The 16,836-nt window shown below is 52.0% G+C and overlaps 7 protein-coding genes across 7 annotated transcripts; 2 read left to right on the forward strand and 5 right to left on the reverse strand.

Annotated features, from left to right (window-relative positions):
• Window positions 1-43: 43 nt before the first annotated feature.
• CTAM01_15922 (uncharacterized protein) lies at window positions 44-2,710 on the reverse strand (the record flags this gene model as incomplete). Its single annotated transcript, XM_060531915.1, has 1 exon — window positions 44-2,710. One exon carries the CDS (start codon window positions 2,708-2,710, stop codon window positions 44-46), a length of 2,667 nt encoding a protein of 888 aa, XP_060373486.1.
• Window positions 2,711-4,261: 1,551 nt separating this feature from the next.
• CTAM01_15923 (uncharacterized protein) lies at window positions 4,262-5,971 on the forward strand (the record flags this gene model as incomplete). Its single annotated transcript, XM_060531916.1, has 2 exons — window positions 4,262-5,174; window positions 5,232-5,971. The coding sequence occupies 2 exons, from the start codon at window positions 4,262-4,264 to the stop codon at window positions 5,969-5,971; spliced, it is 1,653 nt and encodes a 550-aa protein (XP_060373487.1).
• Window positions 5,972-6,211: 240 nt separating this feature from the next.
• CTAM01_15924 (metalloprotease 1) lies at window positions 6,212-6,802 on the reverse strand (the record flags this gene model as incomplete). Its single annotated transcript, XM_060531917.1, has 2 exons — window positions 6,212-6,529; window positions 6,590-6,802. 2 exons carry the CDS (start codon window positions 6,800-6,802, stop codon window positions 6,212-6,214), a joined length of 531 nt encoding a protein of 176 aa, XP_060373488.1.
• An 817-nt stretch (window positions 6,803-7,619) lies between these two features.
• Window positions 7,620-8,192, reverse strand: CTAM01_15925 (uncharacterized protein; the record flags this gene model as incomplete). Its single annotated transcript, XM_060531918.1, has 2 exons — window positions 7,620-7,785; window positions 7,912-8,192. 2 exons carry the CDS (start codon window positions 8,190-8,192, stop codon window positions 7,620-7,622), a joined length of 447 nt encoding a protein of 148 aa, XP_060373489.1.
• Window positions 8,193-8,295: 103 nt separating this feature from the next.
• Window positions 8,296-9,820, forward strand: CTAM01_15926 (uncharacterized protein; the record flags this gene model as incomplete). Its single annotated transcript, XM_060531919.1, has 4 exons — window positions 8,296-8,334; window positions 8,589-9,007; window positions 9,087-9,427; window positions 9,525-9,820. 4 exons carry the CDS (start codon window positions 8,296-8,298, stop codon window positions 9,818-9,820), a joined length of 1,095 nt encoding a protein of 364 aa, XP_060373490.1.
• Window positions 9,821-10,360: 540 nt separating this feature from the next.
• Window positions 10,361-12,150, reverse strand: CTAM01_15927 (cytochrome P450; the record flags this gene model as incomplete). The annotated part of the gene is made up of 2 exons (XM_060531920.1): window positions 10,361-11,626; window positions 11,689-12,150. The coding sequence occupies 2 exons, from the start codon at window positions 12,148-12,150 to the stop codon at window positions 10,361-10,363; spliced, it is 1,728 nt and encodes a 575-aa protein (XP_060373491.1).
• A 1,974-nt stretch (window positions 12,151-14,124) lies between these two features.
• On the reverse strand, window positions 14,125-16,112 carry CTAM01_15928 (uncharacterized protein; the record flags this gene model as incomplete). Its single annotated transcript, XM_060531921.1, has 4 exons — window positions 14,125-15,049; window positions 15,116-15,199; window positions 15,274-15,524; window positions 15,600-16,112. 4 exons carry the CDS (start codon window positions 16,110-16,112, stop codon window positions 14,125-14,127), a joined length of 1,773 nt encoding a protein of 590 aa, XP_060373492.1.
• Window positions 16,113-16,836: the final 724 nt, after the last annotated feature.

Genomic DNA, 16,836 nt, shown 5'->3' on the forward strand with positions numbered 1-16,836 from the left:
TCCTCGAGAGCCTGACGAAGCTGATCTTCGGTATATTGAGGCATTATATATAGAAGAAGACATGTGCAAAAGATGAGCCCATTTGGACGCGAATTGAAAATGTTGTGATAAAAGGAGGTTGGGGGTGGGCATTGGGTTGTGGTGGATTTTCGCGTTTTTGTGGGTGCCAGAAACAGGGGGGTGCCAGGAAGTGGGTATGTTGACTTATAGCCCGAGCCCTCATGACACTGAAGATTGAAAATGTGGTGATAGTGAAGTCAAGGCTGTTGAAAATACTGGCGATGGCCAACACGATGAGGGCTGAGCTATATTGTGTTCCGTAAAGCGCCCAGAACATGTCCTGAACTGTAAACCCATTGCTCTTGATGGATTGACGATACGCGACTTCGAGCGCGATGATAGTGACAAGTGGCAGCGTGAAGGTAGCTATCACAAAATACAACCGCGCTGTCATGGGAATCCAGCTGCGCTGTTTCTGTTTCGGCTTTCGTATGAAACTCTCGTCAGCTAGAAGTATCTCGCGGGCTTGTATTCGGAATTTCGAGCCATCAAAGTCTGTAGAGAATCTGTGTCCGGATAGCTCGTATGATACCTGGCTAGTTCTACATGCTCCAAGAGGGGCCAAGATGGTATCGATAGACGGACTTCGAGCGAGAATTGCAGCATTCGAAGCAAGCAAACTAGGATCCTGAGAGACGGAAGGGGTAAATTGAAAGATGATACCCAGTGCGAGTAGGCCTAGCATCATCAGGCTGACCACCATGATCCACAGAGAGAGCGGTCGGAATCGAAGTCTCTCTTGGGTGTATGTCCCTTCAGCAGAAGCTGTCCCATGGGATTCGGTCATGAAGGATTCTTTGAGAAAGTTTACAGCAAGCTGAGTGATGACAGAGGTTGCGGATGCAATCATGGTGTCGATTTCGAAGAACTTGTAATATCCAGCTGGAAGGTCTTGTGATGTATGGCTCATAAGTTCAAACATGGCGGCAGAACCTCCTGTATCATTACCCGAAGTGTACTTTCGAGCGGAGTTGCCAATGTCTCTGCGTGGTCCATCCATAGTTGAGTCGGCGGCGACGAGAACAGAGTGCAGCAACTCAGACAGCTGTTGGTCGGTCAATTCGTCGAGTTGTTTATCGGCGTCGAGTGGCTCTTTAGGGTGAATCAGGGTCTCGTTCTTGTTGGTGCCCATAGTAAGAATGCTCTTTCCCATGGTATATGCGACTTTGCAGGATACTGCTGTGATATTGGCCATCGATGTTGTGTAGTCGAAACTGTAATATTCGGTTCCAGGCTTGGTCCGTTGTGTGATGTTACTCGCTATGAGGAGTAGGCGAAGATCGACTTGAGACCCATCGGATCTTCCCTTGTCGGAGCAGTACGCCCTATAAATATTGTACGTCGTTAAAGTCCCAAGGCAACTCTCGCTGCCATCGGCACAAGTGCTAAGAAGAATCCTTGTGTTTCCACAAGAAGGTATCTGTACTTCCAAGGCCCCACTGAATTCGGTGATGTTGCCATCTATCTTATCGAAAACGGTGATGTCCGGTTCTTCGCAGATCACGTGTGGAACGATAGAGTCAACGTTGGCGGAGACATGCTCGATATCGCTGATTCCTGGTGTTTCAGTAACGGACGCGTCTTGAAAGACAATTCCCTCTTGCGTTCCAACAGGTTCTGATATTTGCCCTTGGAGCACCTGCAAATACTTTACTGCAGAGACTGCAGAAATGTTACTAAACGAATAGCTCGAGTATGTGACATTTCCAGAGAGAATGGTTCTGTCTGTTCTATTATTCAAAGACCAATTTGTGGTTTGCCAGAAAGCCGACCCGTCAAAAGCTGAGTTCACTTGTATCGGAAGCGGCCCCGACATCTTGATGGCTACGGGTACCATTAGCGTCGTGGATAACAGAGTAGCTAATTTGAGGACAGCGGAACCTGTCATCGTGGCTGCTGCTATCCAGTGTCCGTTTCGGAATGACCTGACCAGCCCCGTCGATAGGATCGGAGAGACGTAATCTAGCAGGAGACTCTTGGGTCCCGGGCTTGGGCCTCTGGCCATTTGCTGCCATGGCTGATGCATCTTGCTATGGTAGTCGACTTGCCTCCAGAGGCCCGTGATGGCCACGAAAATAGCGGTAGGGCCGTAGGTCCAGGAAAACCTGCTTGATGTTGCCGTGATCATGAAACCCGAGTTTGCGATGTCGTATCGGACTAGAACCACTAGTGCAATCCAGAGGGCAGTGAACAGAAAGGCAAATCCGAGTAAAGAGGTCGTCCGAAGCCAAGGAGGCGTCCATAGCGCTCTACGTATTGAAGGCTCTGGTACGCCTCCTTTCAACGCCTCTACGCTGTCCGACCATCTATCGAAGGTTGTAGAAGTCGGCTTTATGTCGGCATGGGTCTTATGGTCTCGCAGAATATCGATGAGCGGATAGGCAACATCTGATCCATCATTGTCTGAGCCCCAGACTTCGTTACGTTGGTGTTTTGAATAAGTTGCCGGAGTTGATGTCGAACGATCGTGGAGTTGAGATCGCGGATTCTCTCGATTGCCGAACCCGGGGTCGTAACTGGTTTCGCTAGAGAGACCATAGGCGGAAGCGATAGACCACACGTCGACGGTGCTTGGAGACGAACCCTGAGCTGAAATAGTCTCAGGATGATTCCTATCGTTTGGAGCGACAGATCGTCGTGTTATGTCCATCGTCGAAGTAAGGGGTGGGCATGAGGCGGCTGCCTTGATCGCTTGTTGGTAGGAGGCTGTCGAAAGGTATGTGGTGCCTCTATGACGGTAAGGGATAGAAAAGGAATGAAAGAGCAACTAGATGTTGCAAGACCCGTGATATTTATCGCACAGAACCTGCGATCTTTTCTTCAGACATGCTGATGCTGTGTGCAAGAGGCTGTAGCTCAAACAGCCTATGATGAAGTGCTCGTTAGGCAGTGATTCTCGCAGGCCGGAGAACAGAGCCTTCGATGGATGCAAGGTGGATGTGGTTACCTTGGTATGAATTGTCTCTGTATTTATCAGCCAGTTCAATACTGCATATCGGGTGCTAAAATCTCACGTCAGCACAAGGATGCGATGCAAGATAACTATGTATCGCTCCTCAGCCTGATTTTAATATCTGAACAAGCCGGAATCCCAACTTGATGCGGAGGGAATGTCAACCGATCGGGGGAGGATCTTCCCGCTCCTTCAGGGGACTCCACTGTATAATCCTGAGGACCAACAGGGTTTCTCGTCCTCGAATGCACCTGAACCTCAAATGGAGGACGACGGAGAGCCTGCTGCATCCCGCCCCACGATATGCAGTTCTTCGGACCGACGAAGAGAGGAACATAACGTAAAGTAACTACGAGACACTCGAGGAAATGTCTGTGGTTGCGTTATCGCGGCCATCACACGACAGCCTTCGAAACCTTCAATCTTGGCTAAGAGAATGCAGCTAAGCCACAGCAGGGGCCAAGAGACATTTTGGGGTATCAGATCTTACTACGTAATGTTAAAGGGACGAGCGAGCAAAGACACGATCCTCAACGCGGGTCTCAAGCTGGCTAAGATCTGTCAGAGCCGGCATGATTAAACTCCAAGGTAATCCTCTCATTGCGGTGGAGATGTGTGCTAGACTGAACCTCGGGCCTAGCGCCGTGGTGCATTAGGTATTTGCGGACTGGGATATGCCCTGAACCAAGACGCCCATCGAAATTGCCAGCCATGTGCGCTGCCCTGACACTTGAGTTGGAATGGTTGGAATTGGCAGGCTGCCGAGACCCATTAACTGACTTAGGCTCTGGAGAGCTTTCTCAAGGTTGGACGCCCCAGCATGAGACGCGACTGGAGACTAAGATCAGCTTTCCCAGTTGAGTCTCATGCATAGATTTCAGACTGACTGCTTCCCGGGCTCGTTCACTCATCCACCTCTCAGCGAGTTCTGATGTGTGAGTTGGTGTGATGGAAGAGGATCAATTTGGGCAAAGGTGAGTTCTTCAGCGAAACCGAAGCCTACGTGGATTCCGCGCGCCTCCTTCTGCCGTTTTCCCGTAGCCCCCGCAGGCTAACACCTCACCTTCTTATTTGAGTTGCGCCGCGTCAACGTCAACGTTTAAGGGCGAACTCAATTACGAGGAAATACGCAACCGTTGACTCTTCGGTCAAAAGGCTTGGCGCATATAACGCTGTCACAAGCTTCAAAGCTTACATCAACGTCAAGATCCAGTTCATTGATCCATTCACTCACTTATCAGAGCCGCGATGCAACTCCCGCCGCACCCCCTGTACTCCTTAGAGCTCACGCCGCGCTTCGACGCCGACGGCGCGAGCAGCTTATCGGTGCTCCTCCGGCTGCAGTTGCCAGTCACAAAGGCGCACGAGCCCGTGTTTGTCTTCAACACCTTCTACGGCAATGTTCCCGGGCATCCGTATCAAGAAAAGGACATCAACGTGACAGACGATGCCGGCCCCCTAGAGCTCCAATTCCACGACCTCCCTTCAGAGGGCCGGGACAAGAAACAGCACTGGTCCTTTACCAGAGAACCCCGGGGCGACATCCTTCTCCGCTTCGATGTCTTCCCCCGGAAAGTAGACATCAAGACCCCGCTCGGCGCCCGCATCGACCTCCGCCGCGACCAGGGCGGCCTGCACGGCGCCGGCATGTGGTTTCTGCCGCAGCTCATCAATGATCAGCTCTTCACCGTCCTAGTCAAGTGGAATATCCCGGCCAACGCGCCGGCCTCTACGCGATGCGTGTGGAGCTACGGGGAGGGTACCAAGCCCATGGTCCGCGTCGATCGCTCCGAAGTCGTTCGGAACACCATGTTCATGGTCGGGCCCGTTCAGAGCTCTTCCGGAGCGTCGTCATCTGCGTGTTACTGGTTCGGTGACCTTCCGCCAAACCTCGACCGGGTCAAGGGATACAACACCGCCCTGTTCCCGAAGATGGCGGAGTTCTTTGGGTCGTCTGCTGGAACGTATCGCATGTTTATGCGGAAATCCATCGTCGGCTTTGGTGGTACCGGCTTCGATGCAAGTTATATGCTGGAATACGATGACAGGAGTAGCGACGTCGAAGATGACCGCCTCATTCAATTGTTTACGCATGAAATGGTGCACAGCTTTGCAACGATTGAGACAGGCGAGGCAAATGAGAACGACTGGTTTGAAGAAGGTACTGATCTCTAATATGCAGCCCATCGTCTGGAACCTAGGAACTGACACTACGCAGGACTTGCAGAGTTGTATTCGTCATATCTGCCCTATCGCCTCGGCTTCCGTGGGAAAGACTTCTTGACCAGCACCATTAATGATCATCTCCAAGGCTACTTCACCAGCCCTCGCATTAACATGGACATACGCGATGCGGCCGCGGCCATGTTCAACGACTGGTACGCAGAGTGGATTTCCTACAAGCGCGGCTTCGCGTACCTCCTTTTCATGGATCTCTATCTGCGCCGACACACCCGCTCGTACGACTTTACCACGGCAGGGCCCCTCGACTCCATCATTCTCGACTTGACAACAAGGCACAAGCAAGGAGAGGCTGTGGGCGCCCGTGATTGGCTTGCCGCCCTAAAGACGTCTCTTGTGGGCGACGAGTTCCCAATCGAGGAGCATTACCAAGACATGCTCCGGGGAAGGGCGGTCATGAACTTTGATGGCCTTTTCTTGGGCGAGCCATCCAAGACACTGACGGCAGCTCAGCTTCCTATCATGGAATTCGGGTTTGATAAACGAAGCACGAACTCTCGCGTTGTCACGGGGCTTATTCCGGGCTCAACTGCGGATAAGGCAGGATTGTGGGAAGGAGCTCAGATTGTGAGCGTGTCTCGAGCCAGTGATTGCATTGATGATATCCAGAAGACCTACAAAGTGGTTGTTCAAGACGGTCGGGGCACTCGTTTGATAGAGTATGTGCCCCGGGCGAAGAAGACTGCCCTCGCCTGGCAATTGGAGGAAAGCGGTTGAAAGGTTTGGAGGAACTGGGTTGCTTCTGCTATCTAATTGTACCTTAGACTACATGTAATGAGAACGAAATGAAACAGGAAGAAAAGTAGGGTATGCCGTTCTGGTGTTACATGTACTGGTGCTGTGATTTGAAAGGAGAGAAAGGAGAATAAGAAAATGGGTAGAGGCGGGAGGCGGGGAGGCGGGGAGGCGGGATGTGCTGTGTCCATGATGGTAAACTCTGCGATGTACAAACGACCTTCAGTTGAGGGACCCCTCCCCAGCTCTGACTACAATGACAATCAGGCCTCCAATCACCGAAGCCAGCCCTCCAATGACTTTCTTGGCTTTGAGGGACATCTTGTATTCAATGAGCAGCGCGTGGCGGGGTAGAACGATGCGATCCTCGCGCTGGTCGATGTCCACAAAGACATCATCATAGAGATCAAACAGGTGTGTGTAAAACCCCTGATCCATCGACTGGGGCTTGTTTACCGCCTCAGTAAAGGCTTCGTCGAGAGCGGAGTGTCGGATCAAGGCCTTGAGGGGGGGCAGTGCTGTGAGGTCGGGAACTTCGATCTGCTGGTTATTAGTATTTGTGAAGGTAATAGACTCTTATGGGGACAAGCAAGAGCTTACCGAGCGAAGTGTGGCGATCGATACAGTCGGCTTGAGACACAATACGTTGGTCTTGAGGAAGTGTTTGGCTTTGCTGGTGTTCGCCTCAAATGTGCCTTCGATAGCTTCCACGAGCCCTTGCGGATCTTCGTAGCTGGCCGCTGCCAAGATGGTGCCACCAGGGCGTGTAGAAATGGAGGATTTGGTGAGGAGGAGGCAGGATTTTGTTGCCATGATTTGAGATATTTGGTGGTTCTTGACGAGCAAAGTAGGCTGTATTTATGGTGTGGTCTGGTGTGTTATTCTGGTGTATAGTCTGGTGTGTAGTCTGTTTGTTCCATTAAAGCCCTCCAGGAGTGGCATCAGAGACTTTATAATAATGCGTCAACCGGCAGTTGGAGCAGACTTACCGAGGATATCATTACGACATCTACGTAGATGTGTGGAAAAGTCCACAGTAGCGGGTTCGTGAGCGTATCTACAGAATCGAGGACAACGAGTCTTGACAACACGAATAAGTCCGTGATTCTGGGCAGGAAACCACCACATGACACCGATACCGAGGATGACATGATTTGTAACTGTGTGATACGTCACGATGGGATCAAATTGTGTAGAAAAATTGCGAGAGCGCGAAGGCGCGCATCAAGTCCAGCACATGTTGTGTCTCGAGCTACGCCAACAAGTGTTCCTAGGACCGTATGTCCACTGCGAGCGCCAACAACTTACGCTAGAGGACCAAAGGCGGTGTTGCACGTGAGCAAGAGCCATCACACTAATGGACTTTGCTGAAGATGGTGTTGCGAAGTCGGGAAATACGGTGCTGAGCCTCTTGTTACTATTGAATGACAAACAACAGCCAAGATCCGGAATCGGTGAGTCCACGGTGTGCTGGTGACAATTCTTGCGCCGCCGCGCGTTGTTGAATTCGCGACTCTCTAGTCGGCTTTGTAACGGCTTGCATCGGAGTAGTGTACGCTAGAGAGCCGGACACCGCCGGGATTGTGGTGCTGTACCGTACCCTATGTCGGAGCCCCTGAACACGATCAAGCTATACGTACGTACGTACTCGGTTTCCTCGTGCCCGAAGCTTGATCAGAGTAGAGAGTACCTCCGAAGTCGAGGTGTTTTGCAAAGGCTTCGAGTTGTTGTGGTTGTAAAGAGGCGGTGCGAAAACCGCATCATGGAGCTTTGCCAATGACGTCGGGCAACATCCTCTGCTCACTAATTAGCCCCAACTTGGATTTCTTCACGAAGAATGGGGATAAGGTCGCCTTAACTAGCCCCAACCAACAATTTGTCCACGACCAATGGTGACAGCGGCTCAAGGGTGCCATACCTACCTTATGCAAGGTACAGAACACCCTCCGGTACAGGCGCTGCTCCGGTACGGGGCAGCTAGCTCTGGAGTAGAGCAGCTTGCGCAGGGGAAATCTCGTGGAGATATCCGTGCCTTGACTGGATTCTTACCGATGAAATGTTCGTGGAGAAAAAAGTACTGCCAAGGAACGTCAAGCCACCACCCAACGGGCTGATAACGTCCCCCGCACCACCTCCAAAGCACCGTTGTGCTGGAGGGACGCTGGCAACTCAGCCTAAGATTTCTCTCTTCCCGCGCCGCCATCCAAAGTCGAAACCGAATTCATCCTTTCATTATATACCCAAAGATCGAAACCTCCTGGCGAACCACATCACGAACCTCGCAAAGTTGACTCTGAGCTGCCAACATGTCTGCCGAAGACAATGGGCAAGGCAGCAGAGACCCGGTAAGTTGTCGGATGCCTTTCAGATGCCTTCCTACATGCATCTGGGCCGCTCGCAACACAAGCTTTCCCTGCCCATCATCCCATGTTTCTCCACACCGTCGCTGAAGTTTGCGGCACTCCCGCTCATCTCATCTCGGCCCCATCCCATGGGATCGGATGCTCTCAATGCAAGGTTGCTCCATCCTTTCAGGGAAGAGCATGCGAAGCATGTCCGCCACTCCATGAAGCACCGATGCTAATGCTACTGTTCGCAGTTAATCCCCCGCGGAGACAACTTCATCCCTTTCGAAAGATCAGACGTTCGACGATCCCGAGTTCAGGAGGCGCTGAATCAGACGAATGTCCTCGCCCCGAGCCAGTCTTCGACTCAAACCCCGCCTTCCGGACGCAGGGGAATCGAGGAGTCTCCCACCACCGGCGGTATCGCCGGTCATGTCGTCGGCCCCAGCACGTCCACAGCGCCGTCCACGGCGCAATCGCAGAGGGATTCGGTTAGCGCCGGCCAACAGACTCTCACAACTCTCACAACTGCCACCACTTCTGTCTCTAATACTAATGCAACAACTCAAGACAACGAGCAGGCGGACTTCTTGATCTGCGTGGTGGTTTTGATGTACGGTACCACGGCCCCCAAGAATTGTCGACGTATATTCACGCGCGCTTGCGATCTAAAGTATGGGATTGTTCTACTTTGCCTCAAGTTATTGAAATAGGTAGCTACTTATGTACGAGTAGCTGACAGTGGTTAACAGACAGCACAACTGGCAATGTCACGTCCACATCAACGATCAACACCTTATTGCCCGCGAGGAGGCCGCTGAACAACGCCGCACAGGAGCCATCGGCAGCCGACATAATGCCAGGTCCAGAGGATTAAAACCTTACCAGTCCAAAGCGACAACCCCACTTTTGGAAGAGCATCCAACCTATCGACTTACTATTGAGGGCTGGGATCATTTTGTCGCCATCATCAGCATGCTCGATCAAAGTCGACCTCGACCAGAGGATCAGCACAGGAATCACCGCATCACATGCATTTCCAGCCTATGGCGTTCGCAGTTTGGAAACGATCGTCCCGGTTTCGGGATGCAGAGTAAGTTTGCAATTCCTCGCTCAATCCTGTGGTCTTCCACCCGAGCAGGTAACTACGTCAATCTTCGTGACTGACGAACATCATTTGAATTACCTAGCGGACATTAGTGACGCAAACAAGGCTATTCTCAACAGGAGCATACGAAACGCCATGACATTCTTACTGGATCCCGAAGGAGAAAACTCCTCGACGTCATTCATCGACGACGAAATCTACTTGGCAGATCAGAGGAACAATCCAGCTTCGCAAACTCAACAAGTCGAACACTCTGAAGGAGCAGGGGCGATCGACGTGCATCCGACGGTTATGGAGTTCATTCACGGATTGTCGGCGGAGGAATGTGATTACTACATTGCTGTATTAAAATTGCCCAACATCCAAGGCACTGGGTAGGCAGGCCCAGCAAGTTGATGAATTCGCGCTGCATGGTGAACAGGAAGACTTTATGTAGCTTGGAAAGATTACGAAGGTGAACGATTGTGAGTTCATTTGTTTGCTGAGTTTGGAAAGCACTGGCAGAAGCATACATTTACTTGCGAGCGGGAAATCATCTTTAAACAGAATGAGGTCATACCGGAGACGGGAACCTGGGATGGCGTTTGGACGGGAGCGACCTGATTGCATGTAGCCAGTCTTATAGGCAGCGTTGATAAACTTATATTCAGTGATCGAATCGCATCATTTGGACTACGTATATGCTGTTGCGTTAGGTTGGGAGAACAACAGGGCCCAGCCAGTTGAGATGTCGAACGCAAACAACAACAGTAGTAAAGGGTGTATTTTCACAGCGCATGAATGAGTAGAGGGATGCTGCAGTTGAGCCTATATAACTTGATCCTCCAGCCTAATTGAGCCGACTCTCCCCTTTGGTGATTAGCATTTGGTCAGTGACCTCTTCGGTTCCCTCTAGAGTCGCTCTCGACATTCTAGTGCTCAACTCCTCAACTTTACAAGACACGACTTCGGCTTGGTGAATATTCCTTCAAGGAGTGCATCATCCTCCAACTCAGCAGGCAACCCCATAAACTCCAGGTTCCAAATCAACAGCGTAATGATCAGTTTCAACTCCATGTACGCCAGTCTTTTACCCCAGCATCCCCGAGGGCCGTAACTAAAACTCATAAACGGGCCAGCTTTGTTGTTGAACACTATTTCGCCCTTCTCGTCGGGCTCCAACCAGCGTTCTGGGTGAAGTTCTTCGGGAGGATATTCGGTCAGCGCCCAATCTCCGACGCCCTCGTTGGCGACCTTTTGTGATGTTTCACTCCGCTTCGCCTCGTCGATTTTGGCACCTGCTTCTGAGACCGTTGGCCCCGCCAAGAGAAGGACGAGAGGCGTTCCCTTGGGTATGCGGTACCCAAATATGTCCATGTCTACGAGCGTCTCCTTCATGATGGCTCCAGCGGGACTGCTCAGACGCAGAGTCTCTTCGATGAATGCGTCGAGGTAGTGTACGTGAGTCTTGGTGATCTCGTCAATTGTAGGCTGTCGCTTCTCTGAAGCTGCATCTGGGTATGCCAGCCGCAGCGCTTCTCGCAACTTGGACTGAATGTCCTGATGGATACCCAGGTATTTGACCGTGAAGCAGAGCGTGCTGTGTGTAGAATCCTGGCCGCCAACGAGGTAGCCCCAAATCATGTCGTGTATCCTTGCCGAGTCAAAGACTGGCTCTCGGTCTGCGGCTTTGGCTGCTGAAATTTCACGCGAGACGATGTAGTCCACTGCCGAGGCGAACTCCTCCTTTGAGCAATCACTGCAGGACAATTTCTCGACGGCGCGGTCAATATGAGACTGGAGAATGCTTTTCTTCAAGCCAAATGCCCGGCGGATAGTCGGTCGATTGTTGTCGTAGAGAAAGAAGAGCTTGGGGATGAGTGCGCGGAAGGCACCGTTGATTCTTTCGTTCAGAGTATTTAGGGCGAATAGAAGCGGTGGTGGAAAGGGTTTCGGGAACTCTGCAAGTTGTGAGACGTCAGACTTGGGCGATTCGGATCCATTTGGTGAGGGAAGCAGCAAGAGTCTCTCATGTGTGTAGCTATCTTCCACAGAGGTGCCAAAAGCAGCAGCGTTCATGATGTCGTAGGTAAAAGCCTCGAGATCGCCGTCGGCTTCAAAAGGCCGTCCATGAGCGATGGCGGCTTTGGTTTTCCAGAGCTCTATGAATTTGTGAACCATTTTATGTGATGCTGGTGCCGATACCTGCATTCTGTCAGCACTACACACCACAAATTCAAGGTTCTTAGTTACGAGCGCTATCGTACCCCATGTAAGAAGCTTGGTGTCATGAGATCTTTAGTCAGGAACTTGGTGTCCTTGAAAGAAGGATGCGAATCTTCCATGGCGATGAAGTGCCCAGGAATCACACTATTCCAGGTGATGTTGTTGCTAACTCCACGGCCGAGATCTTTGCTCCGCTTCGACATCAAGTCGCGGGCCTCACGGTAATCTGCAATGACGATGTGCGTCCTATCGAGAGGTCCAGGGAATAATTGAGCAATGGGGGTGTTGTGCTTGGAGAGCAGCTGCGTGAAGAACTTGAGCCAGTATTCCCCCGCGTTGTCGAGTTCGATGAAGTACGGTGCATCTCCCAGGATTCGCTTAGCAGAATCGAGGTTGAACGGCGGTCCACCAGCGATCGGCCTAGGTAAGAGTCGAAGGTAGAAGAGACGAATGGAGATGGCGATAGTAGCGACAATGGCCGCATATACGACGAGTCCCGCCATGGCCTTGATTATCAAGATGCTTTTGGGATAGGCAGTCTGGTCCAAGTTGTGCGGATGAGATTCTCAGAATGAGATAACGACTCAGCGGCACAACGGACTGCTTCAACAACGTCGAATCGCGACAGTTTTGTATCTCCAAAGTTGACGTGCATGAGGCCGCGTGGAGTCTGCCATCCATTGGAGGTAAGCTTCGGATGAAAGTTGATGCTCTTGGCGCCGCCTTCCCTGCTGAAGAACAGGGACGGGAGTGAGCACTAGCACTGTAGAACAGCGGCACAGCGGTCGCCGCGGCACCCGATTCGGTCTCGGCGCTGGCGGGGTATCCACTCGTGGCCTCACCGGCCTCCGGTGCTGGCGACGACGGCCGGGAGGGGCACGAGGGGGACGTTTCGAGTGTCATGCGAGATTCCCTTTTGGGCGTTTTCTCCTTGTCATGGTGTTTCTCTTCCTGGCGATTGGACTATCTGTACGGGGTACGAAGACCCTGGATCGTCGCGTGTGTCTCTGATGTTGTGATGCGCTGAAGATGTGTACTAAAAACCGATCCAATCACCGTAGACTGGAACTCTGAGTTAGTAGCAAACGACTGAATTCCATCTAGGGTATTTAAAGATTCATAAACTGCATTTCTAAGAGTCAACATGGATTGATCTATGGTTAATCAGTACAATTACGGTGAGCTTGCGCAGCTGTTTCTACCTAAAGGTCTATCAATTCGTCGCCGAAAGAAAGGATACCTACTTTACATTGAACAAACCCGACTCGTTTCTACCATCGCCTCAAACCATTTTCATCCACAGACCTACAACCATTCTCTTAGACAACCTTGAAACTTAAACATGACGCATAAGCTGGTGGGATATGTAATCATCCCGAGCGGTCATGATGCAGGTTGAGCACACTCTCGGCCGGTACGGGATTGTGGACGACAGCCGCCCGGCGGGCCGTCGGTAACATCCATCCACCCGATATTCATCATCACTTGGGAAGCCAAACCCTGAAGACTCCCCATGTCTTCCAATCTGGGAACGTTACCAAAATCTTGGAAAAGAATCCTTGGAATCCATGAATCATGGTTACAGTTACACACGGTTAGACCGAGACTTTTTGAGTTGGTGTTACAGTCTCACAGACTCCGAACATCCGGAAGCGGAATCGCAAGTATGACGATACGCACGCAAAGATAAGCCTTCAATTGCAGAGGTACCTCTATAGACATTGCTATAGAAGAAAAGCCATAGCTCAAGAATCATCGAAGGAAAAGTCCGCGCCTTTGGCATTTGGGGTGAGACATGGGCGACGATGCAAACCTTGATCTGAGTCTAAAGTCAAGTCTGAAGCCAGTCAGCTTAGCGAAGATACACGCGGGAAAGGCGACACCGATAGACACCAATACGTAAACGTCTTCCGCCATCCATTAACCTTGGCGCCTCCGATCTTGAGAGCTTAAAGCTTTCTACCATGATTCTTCCTTCTCCTTCCACAGCGGCATCTCCCGCAGCGACAAGATCATAATTGATCCTGTCCTCGTGTCCACGACATGCCGAAGTCGACTGCCTCCAACGCCCGCTCCGCCTTTGTTTGTGCCCCGGCCCGTGGCGTGGCGATCTCGGATCTAAACGTTCGCCACATGGCTGTGCACGAGTAGGCCACCGCAAAGGAGAGGACAGAGGCGCTGGAGGTGTGGTTCCACGGAGTTTGGCTTGATCATTGGAACTCCATAGCTGTAAGGTTACGGAGATAGAGAGCACACGTGGATGGATGTCGATTGTGTCTCAGATTCTACAACACGCTGCATGCATCTTGCGATGGGAGAATGAGGTGCATAGCAGTGACTTTGGCATTGATGTTGGCTTTTATGGTAATAGTAAATTACAAATTGGTATGGGAAACTCATGCAGACTGGGGATATCATCGCAGGAAAAAGGAAAGTGAAAACAACCAATGCCGTGTCCTGCTTCGTGTCTTCCAAAATCATACCACGACCTTCATGGTGCGGAAGTACTTCTTAACCCGTGACGACAGCGTTGACGATGATTGAAATGTCTCAACCGTCTCCCCAGAGTCCTCAGAGTCTAGTGAGTACCTCCTCTCCTTGACGAACTTGGGCCACGTGTTGGTGAGGACGAGGTACTTGATGCTCGACTCCGCGTCGTCGAAGACAGCAGCGTTGAAAGCCTCGGGAATCTCGCCCCAGTACTGCACCCGGTCCGCAATGGGGTCTCCGCTGCCATCTCGTGATACGCAGCTCATCTCAGAGCCACCCGCTGTTGACTCAGGTCCACCCCAGCTGTTATCCTCAAATGGTACCACAGGATCGCTGAAGCGCTCCGTTCGGTCGCCGTATAATATTCTAGCTGCGCCTTCGAAGACGCCTTCTAACCGCTTCAAGTCCTGTGATGCGATGTTGATCTGGAACTCGGCGTGGTAAGGGCTGATGAACTCGGTGTAGATGCGCAGGGCCCGGTTGAAACGTTCCCGTGAGATCTCGGCCGATCGATGTGATGATCCGGGGCTCTGAGGGATTGATGACTTCCATTCGGCAACGGCTGACAGGAATGCAATGTTCTCGCCGGAGAAGTCTCTGAGGGCAGAGAACTTGCGGAGGGGCTCGGGGTTCTTGTCCAAGACGTACTCGAGGGCGCCCATCGTGTAGACACTTTCTGCTTGGCTGGTGTCCTTTTCGAGCTGCGCAAGTGATTTCCAACTGATGGAAGCTTGGCTTCCGACTTTGGTCGATCCGGTGATGACAGAGTCTCTCCCGGCGCGTGACTTGTTCTTGGCTTCCCAAACAGCGATGGACTCAAGCGTTTCCTGTCTGAGAGTCTTATGCTTGACGACTTGCCAGCAGGGAATGAAGATCGCAAAGATTTCAATGAAGGTGATGGAGAGGCAGATCCTAGGAGTAAGTCAACATCGAGCTCGGGAGGAAGAACGTGTCCATGCGTTGCTTCATATAACTTACCACTGCGGGGGGATGAAGTAGGCATTGACGGGCGCCATCGCTGGGACGTACAAGGCGACAAGCCACATAGGGGTAGCGTGAAGGCTGAACTCGTTAGTGTTGGCTCGGGGTGTTTGTCACGGAGAAGCGACAAAGCGCTAACCTGGATTTCAACTCACCTTGCGATAGAACATGCAATGGTCTGCAGGCGCCACCCTTGAGTGTCCTGGATTCCACGTGATTTCCAGAGAATCACAGGTGCGACCAGCCAAGCCCAGAGGAATTGCCAAAATACAGAAGGCCACCATTCCCAGCCCCTACCCATCTCGACTTTTTGCTGCGCTGGAGTTCCAGTCACTTCAGTGCCGGGGATACCAAACGACGGGTGATATTTGCGCGAGACCAGATACATGACCACTGTTAGGAGAAGCTGATGATGAAGCACGTCAGCCATCAAGTGTCAACTGTCAAACATGCCCCGCCATCTGACCCTGCATCAACTCACTTGCACAAGCATGCCCGTGCACACAACGGCTAGCATCTTGGTGGTGTAATCGAGCTTCCGGAACTTCCCCGTCAGGGTCTTGTCCGGCCCGTTGCCGGTGTCCAACTGTGAGTTGGACTGTGTGAGCGGCTTATCTGCATATTTCCGCTGCGCCTTGGCGATGTGGAGGAACCGGCTGTTGGAAGCGTGGAAAAGAGCAATGCCGAAGGGGAGGTAGAGGCCCATCACCCAAAACTCGGCGCCATCGGGAACGAACTGGCCGATGGCAAGCCCGATCTGCACCGAAAGCCAGTAGAGGTGGAGCATAGTGACAGCGCCAAACGACAAAGCCAGACCGCGGATCCTCAGAAAAGGCATTTTGCGGTTGACAAAGAGAAATGCCATACCACAGAGCAAAAGCACTGTCCAAAACCCACCCCAGGCAAGCCAGAAGACCGCAACTGGCGCAGTATTGAGCGAAGGCGCCGCTGCTGCGGCAGTTGGTGTAGGCGTGGCCTCTGCACTTGACTCCATAATGACTGATCTCTGTCTCGTTGACTCAATATCTGATAGTGATGTGCGAAGCTGCCGTCTGGCGAGCAGAAAAGGAGCGTAGGGAATAGAGCTATCTAGATATTCTCCATGGTTAAAATCCGAGGATGGTCTTGGTTATATGCTGGAATGCAGATGGGGCTGGAAAACAAGGTTCCTCGAGGAATGCGAAAGTGCTTTCCCAGTCACCCGTGATTCACCAGCCAGAAATCACTCTAGAAGACTTTGGGCGAACCCATCGTGCTTTTTCGAGGTAAGCCAAACGCGGTGGTGAGGCCGGCGCACCGTCGTGCAGATCCCTGTTTACGTCAACGATAGCGCTGGCCCTCGATGTCGATCACATCTCGAAAGTCTTTTCAACGCAGGGAGGATTTGAAGACGAGTTGAACGCCGAGTCCTGTCAGTTGCTGTTCTGAAAGGAAATGGCCAGCCTTCATGGCCCCGAGCTGGGGGCCGTTGAAGTGAAACTGCAACGCAAGGGAGCGCGGCTGCATCCCCTCACAGGCGCCGCCCTCAGTAGGAGTGGGAGGGTGCAAGCAATAGTCGCGGTTTTAGACGATGGCCTCCAGTGTGGATCGTCGGTTGCATATGCAAAAGCAGGTCGCTAGCGCTAGTGTCAAGGGACGTCTCTCTTCCGGACGCTAATTAGGAGCCGGACTCTCGTAGAGCTGAGCCATGATGGGTAACGTTCTGTTTGGCCGTCGTC

Source organism: Colletotrichum tamarilloi, assembly GCF_030869305.1.
Source record: "Colletotrichum tamarilloi strain Tom-12 chromosome Unknown Scaffold_186.1, whole genome shotgun sequence".
Lineage (NCBI taxonomy): Eukaryota > Fungi > Ascomycota > Sordariomycetes > Glomerellales > Glomerellaceae > Colletotrichum > Colletotrichum tamarilloi.